At 34.0% G+C, this 7,009-nt stretch overlaps 1 protein-coding gene and 1 pseudogene across 2 annotated transcripts in view; one reads left to right on the plus strand and one right to left on the minus strand.

The window, feature by feature from the left end:
* The window catches only part of LOC102673014, a 49,514-nt gene extending 45,419 nt beyond the window's left edge, over positions 1–4,095 (plus strand). The window contains 3 exon segments of the mRNA XM_006610912.2: positions 1–279; positions 1,290–1,508; positions 1,612–4,095. The exon segment at positions 1–279 is cut by the window's left edge and continues 7 nt beyond it. Of these exon segments, the coding sequence (XP_006610975.2) occupies positions 1–279; positions 1,290–1,508; positions 1,612–3,984 (2,871 nt within the window). The 3' untranslated portion in view covers positions 3,985–4,095.
* A 483-nt stretch (positions 4,096–4,578) lies between these two features.
* Positions 4,579–7,009, minus strand: part of LOC102673142 — a 4,665-nt pseudogene continuing 2,234 nt past the window's right edge. Inside the window, exons 4-9 of the transcript XR_421055.2 lie at positions 6,718–7,008; positions 6,048–6,612; positions 5,753–5,979; positions 5,515–5,688; positions 5,277–5,439; positions 4,579–4,986 (exon numbers count right to left, since the gene is read on the minus strand). The product of XR_421055.2 is annotated as a sodium-independent sulfate anion transporter-like (transcript). The remainder of the gene's footprint in view (positions 4,987–5,276; positions 5,440–5,514; positions 5,689–5,752; positions 5,980–6,047; positions 6,613–6,717; position 7,009) is intronic.

Below are 7,009 nucleotides of genomic sequence, written 5' to 3' on the forward strand. Positions count from 1 at the left end.
TTCGCTTCACCGCCAGCTGATGGGATAACCTTGTTGCTCGAGACGCTTCGCGGTGTCCAATTGGCCCAAAGTTCACCACCCTCTTCCGGCCACACGGGCCCAAGAGTAGGAACCAGAAGAGCCGCTTTGGACGAGTTGGGTTGTGTCGAGTGTCTGGCCGCCTGCACCGAACGATGCACCGATGCACCGAGGCTCCTAGTGCAAGCTCAACCCGGTCTTCTTGCTCTGGCAGTTTGTCTGACTAGTAGCTTGAACCGGTCTCGAGTCCTAGCTCTCCAGGTAACAATCGTCACTTCCGTTCCGAGTATATCGCTTGGATACTGTTAGTCAAAAAAGAACTGAACTGGAATCGTACGTGGAATCTTACTCTCGTTTCGTGTTTCTTATGGGTTTACGATTCTCTCGCCTATCTCGCGTTATCATTTCACAAACACTTTAATCGTATATTAATATTAGTTCTGTGTTTTTTTTTATTCTGTGTTCATTCCGGATCTTTCGATTTAATCTCGTGATAAAATAGGAGTTATTACATTTTGAATCTTTTATGATTTATCGCTTTTATCGTTTTGCAAATAAATTCGCGTGTAATTCTAAAATTAAATTCTAACTAATTCGCGATTAAAATTGATCGTACTTTTCGAGGAATGTAGGATTAAAAAGAATTGAAAAATTATAAGCAAACTCGATGGGGATAGTAGTGGGTCAAGTTTCTGATGATGCGCACGTTTCTTAGATGTTACATCTGACTCATTCAGATAGTCGTAAACGCGCGTTTCCAGCAAACTCGGTCCACTTGATGGCCGGGGCCCCGTTATTTCGAGAACGTACACTTGTCAAGAACCAGTTTTTATCATTTATCCAAACGTTATTCGGCTAGCTTCATTTGCAAAACTCATACACGCCTTCAGACTTTTTCGCTACCTTTTATTCTCTACCGTCCGAGGAAGTGCACTTTGCCAAGCATCGCGGTTACGATCAGATGTTGACTAACCGAACTGGATAATTACTTCCACGGCACGTGATCACGGACTTATAGCGTTGGAAGAATATAATGAGAATAAAGAGATCTTTATCCGGACGGTGTGGAGGAACTGTTGATGAGATTTAATTGTTGACCACCGATATTACTAGGAAAATCTACAATTTTTATTTTTCACGTAACGTTTTTACGTAACGATTAATTAGGCGCTAATTTTATTCATTATAATAATGGGAAAATATATAAAATTAAATAAATATATATGTATTATATTTAACATTTTTCTCGAAATTGTTTGTCGATCTTCCAGTTGTTGACCAAGATATGTCAAACGCCAGGTGGTCACGCGGTAGTTTCGGAAGCTGTCTCCACCCTTAGGTTAAAATATGGCGAAGGTGGAAGATTTCGTTTCCTGGCTGGCGCTCTCTTGGCTCCCAGAGCAGCGATTGCACTGAGAGTGGCAGGAGTTTCGTTCCTTAACGCCTTCCTAAAGTCTGCACCGCGAACACAAACCAGATTATACATTCAGGTAACTATATATGGAATATATTGTGTAACTATATATGGAATATTTATCGTTATCTCCTCGATGATGTTTACGACGAGTAATGCTCGCTTTGTTCGCCATGCAGGCCGAAGCCTGCGAAGCTGGTCTAGAGCCGCAGGTCCTTCAAGAATGGCTGAAAGAATTGGACGGCAGGGAAGAGGATACTTTGAACGATCTTCTACATAAGGAGGTTCAGAAATGGTCGCACAACTGCGTGGATGTGGACGCCCTACAGCGACGTGTCGTACGTGCCGAGGAAACTTGTAGGATACTGAGCAAAAAGGTTTCGGCTCTGCAAACGCAGCTTCAACAAATGCAGTTGGAGAAGTTGAACAATTATAATAACCTAGAGGACCGTGAGAAGTTGACGAAACAGTCGCCGAAAATGTCCTCGAACGCGGAAGACGAGGGCATCAGCTCGTCGGAGAGATCGAGTAGCCCGGAGAATACGAAGCATCAATCTCGAACGAATCAAAAAGTAAACGTGTCTCCGGATAATGATCAGGAAACCACGATCGATGACGTGATCGAAGAACTGAGGATTATCGTGAAGGATGCGGAAGAAGAGATCGGAGACAAAAACCGGGAACAGAATCGAATAGATCACGCGAATCCGAATTTTTATAACGAAAATTCTTCGAAAATTAAGTTACATAGAACCGATTCGAAAGTTTCTTTGAACAATTCCGACACTTACATTTACGACAAGGTTTTAAAGAGAGATCATCAAACGGATATCAAGATTTCTGTGTCGAACGCGGGCTCCAACATGTCTCAGAGTGTGATCAAAGGAGAGCAGGTGACTTATTTTGGTAACGATCGAGATTATAGTATAGATTCGAACAGTGATAAAAGAATGAATGGCGAAAAACGCAGAGTTTCGAAATCTTCCTCGGTGGAAGGAAGCGTGAAGATCGTTGTGAAGGGACCTGAAGTCGAGGAAGCAATCGTTCCAACTATTCTACATCCTCAGCCACCTAGAAGATCGCCGCCTTGTTTGTCGGCTATCATGGCAGTAAGGCATTGTGACTTTATCGATCAAGAAGAGCCGTTCAATTCTCACGATGAAGATATAGAAGACGAAACCTTGGGCGATGGTAGTGATTCTCTCCTTAGCGCTTCTCGACTCAAGTACAACAGTAAGAACCAGACTTACGAGGAACGGATTAAAACCGAGGTTGATCATTTTCAAAAACAGTGTGATAGGAAAGAAACGGAGAATAACAATGATGGTAAGATGAAGAAAAGCTTCAACGATCTTCGACGTTTCGGTGAAAGTGAAATAAAGGATAAGAAAACAACGAGGAATTATGAAACATCGTGCAATGCGAAAAACAAAACGACGAATGACTCTAAATCGAACAACAGGCATTTGGACGGTGTATCCCAAAGACATAATTCGAAATACAGAAGCGAAGTGGAAAAAAGAAAGCTTCTTCGTAGATCGGCTAGTCACGATTATCTCGAATCAAGCGCTTCCAGTTCGCGATCGAAAAGATCTAATAAAAGCAGAATAGAAAGTCACATTAGGAAATTCGAGAGTCTGAATTCCTTCGACGAGCATCGAAGTCTCCAGAGTTATGAGAGACACGGTAGCTCGGAAAATCTAAGCAAGCAAGAACAATTCTTTGGAGAAGAGAATTCGAGGAATAGAATGCGCAGATCAGAATCCTTTCACCATGTATCTTATATCGCTAAAAAAGACCAGTGTTCCTCGCAAGGTGGAAGCGACAGTGGTTTATTTTATGTCACAGATTACAATCTTGAACCTCTAATAACGCGAAAACCAAAATCCATTGAGGCACCAAAATCTCCTAATCTATTAACCAAATCTTTGGATAGAATTGATGAAGGTCTGGATTCGATGATCGATATTGTGATCATGGAAGAGAAAAATCAATGGAATTCGAACAAATATCAATCCAAGACGAAAAAGTCTCGAGAAGAAAGGACACTCGTTAAATCGAAATCGAATAGATTAGAAGAATCAAAAAGTTGTTGCGAATTGGAATCCAAGGGGAGGAGAGAAGAATCAAAGAATAAACATTTGAAAAACGATGAATTTTATTCCGGACATGTAAGCAATAAGCAATTAAGAAGTGATGAATTGTACGAAGAACAAAGAAATCGAGAATGGAATAAGCTAAACTCTTCAAATAAAAACAACGAATTAGATTTTGATTGTACTCCAATGATACTAATAAAGAATGGAGTGAGACACAATTCGTTCAGTCAAAATGAAAATATTGGTAATAGATTTTTAAATAAATCAATGGATTCAGGGATTTTCGCTGGACGAACTTATGATACATTTGGATTAGGAAAAAGTCGATTTAATGCTGGAAAATATTCGGGAAATCAACAGATAAAAGAAAGTCCAATTGGAAGACGAAACACAGCTTCTTCTGCAAATGGAAATCGTGCAAAAGTTACTGATATTGTTTCAGGGCTTTATTAAAAGTAATTTTTAAATAATTAGGATTAGATCATCTAGATCCTGTTCATATCCTCATAGCCTACGAGGTATTGTATATACTATATAATAGAATATATTCTTGTATAGAAATCATTCTAAATGTTTTTCTTTTTTTTTTAATTTTTAAAAATATTTCATATTTTTTTTTTTATATTCGATATATATAACTATCGAAATTAAAATATAATATAATTAAGTTTTTAATTTATCTCAATTTGAACGAATATAATATTTCAGTGCAATGTTATTAAGTATTATGGGCGAAGTTAATAATCTAATTTATATTGTAATTAACATTATTGATAAATATTTTAATATGATATAGATAAATATTTTGGTGATGGACCAATTATACAAATGTACCAATTGCAAAGTTTTTTATGTGTGGACTGTGCAATATATTCTTTTTTATATATAAGGAATACCTCTATAATTATATTGAGTTAAAAAAAAGACTGTAATTTATGAAACATAGATGTGCATAAATAATATAAAACGTAAATATTTACACAACATATTATTTATTTCTTAATTAAAAAATATGAAGAAAAAGAAAGAAATACATACAAAATTTCATTTATGTATACAAAGTTACGTATATTTACATCTTAATTAATGTCATGCACAATTTGTTATAAATTTTAATTTTTTAAATTTAATTCTATAATATTAGAAATTATTTAATGTTCTATGAAGTGCACCACTATTTAAAAAAAAGGTGTAAAAATAAAAAAAAAAAAATTCAAAGATACAATTTTCATGAAAAATGTTCATAAAAATCATTTTTCGAAAAGTTTGAAATGAATTTAATATAGATAACATTATTTATTTTTTAACTAGCTGTAGCATGTAACAATGTAGTTGTAACTTCATTAAGTTCTTGACATGAACGATTGTTTCGATGAATGATTTCAAGACTACTTAACATTAGTGGTTCATGTGATTTATCACGTGTTATTTCCAAAAGTTGTTGCGATGTTTTATCTAAAAGCAAAAAACGATTAGAAGATACAAATATATATGCATAACTTATGTTAACTTATATTAAATTAAATATAGAGATGAAAAATTAAAAGGAATGCGGATCTGGTTACTTATAGTATCTTCATACAGTTGTAAGAATAGGATATACGAATTATAAAGTAATGACGAGATCTATCCTATTATAAATATCCTATTATAAATGGATACTATCAAAAACTTAATGATGAAAAATACTAGCCATTTTTGATTATTATATTATTTTATATTATATTTATTTTATATTATATTACCTTGATGCGTCGATAATAAGTACAATAATTCATCTTCGGTAGAAATGTATTGAAATTCTTCTCCGCAAGCTCCTTTAAGTACAGCAATAACATCCGACCGCGGATTGTAAAAATACAGACCTTGTTTTCGATTGTTAAATTCATTTATCAATGTTGCTATACCCTATAAGCAATAATTATATTATAATATATATTTATCATATTTTATTATGTAATATTTAATTATTTAAAAATTTACTTTTGCAGCAGTAAAATCAGCTCCTAAAATATATCTGCAGTCAACTACAACTGGAACTTGACTAGAACCTTGTTTTATACCGGCATTGCCGACCGACTTTTTAATAAAATCTACAGCAGGAAAATATAAACTGTTTCCTGGTGTTACTAAGAGATAGTCAGCACCAGAAGTTGTCTAAAATGTACAATTCATATAAGTTAAGAAACAAAAAGTTATTGATTTTTCATTCAGTACTCACTGTACATTTGTCAACATGTATTGTAGGACGTGCAGAAGGATACAATAAGAATATAAGATTTGTTCCTACACCTATTAAAATTCCATATTCAACTCCAATAATTAAACAGAATAAGAAAGTAGCAAACATTGGAATCAAATCTTTTTTACTAGTTTTCCATATGAGTTTTACAACTTGATATTCAATCATGTATATTACTGCAGAGATAATAACTGCAGATAAGGAAGCTAGGAAAATAATATCTATTTAAAGATAACATTTAAAATATGAGAAGAATAAAGAAAAATTATATTACCCTTTGGTATAAAGTAAAAGTAAGGAGTAAATAGACTCAATGCTAATAATATTAATATTCCAGTGTATAAACCACCCATTGGCGTTTTTACACCACTAGCATGATTTACTGCAGATCTGCTAAAGGAGCCAGTCACTGGCATTGCACTTGCGCAAGATCCAAGAACATTACAAATACCTAATGTAATCAGTTCTTGAGTGGCATCTACTTTATCACCATTTGCAAAGGCTTTTGCTATTGCCACATTTCCAAGAACTCCAATTATAGGTACTAATGCTATGGACGCACCCAATTCTGAACACATTTCAATGAAATTTAAAGTTTCATTTTTTACTTGAGTAGAAAAAGGTGGCAATCCAAAAGATGGAAGACCAGATCTTACAGGACCAGTAAGAATAAATGGAGAACCATATTCAATAGAGTTCAATTTGTAGGCAATAGTAGAACAAATTATAACAATAACAGCATTTCTAGCTGTTGATAATAACCATATCATTTTCATCAATATTCTTTGATATTTATTTAGTTTATCATTGTTTGAATATAACTTGATATCTTTCATTTTCTAAACAGTAGAGATATTTTATTTTATATATTTATAACTATCTAACTATATATAATTAAATAAAATTAAAAAAAGAAAATATAAATGAAAATGCATTTATGTTACCCTAAACAATAATAAAATAGTGATACAAGAAAAACTCATCAAAGTATCCCACAATCTAGTCTGATGAATGTTCTGTAATACTTTTGTTAGAGTATCTAAGGTTCCTTGTGAAGAAATTTTTAATCCTAAAAGACCTTTCAATTGAGAAACTACAATTATAATGGATGTTGCAGAAGTAAAACCAACTGTAACTGGTATTGAAATAAAATCTATAAGTACTCCTGTAAAGGAATTTTGCAATTTCAAGTAAGTGTCAACACAGTATTTTTAAAAAATTTGTATTAATAACATT

Source organism: Apis dorsata, unplaced genomic scaffold, assembly GCF_000469605.1.
Source record: "Apis dorsata unplaced genomic scaffold, Apis dorsata 1.3 scaffold_82, whole genome shotgun sequence".
Lineage (NCBI taxonomy): Eukaryota > Metazoa > Arthropoda > Insecta > Hymenoptera > Apidae > Apis > Apis dorsata.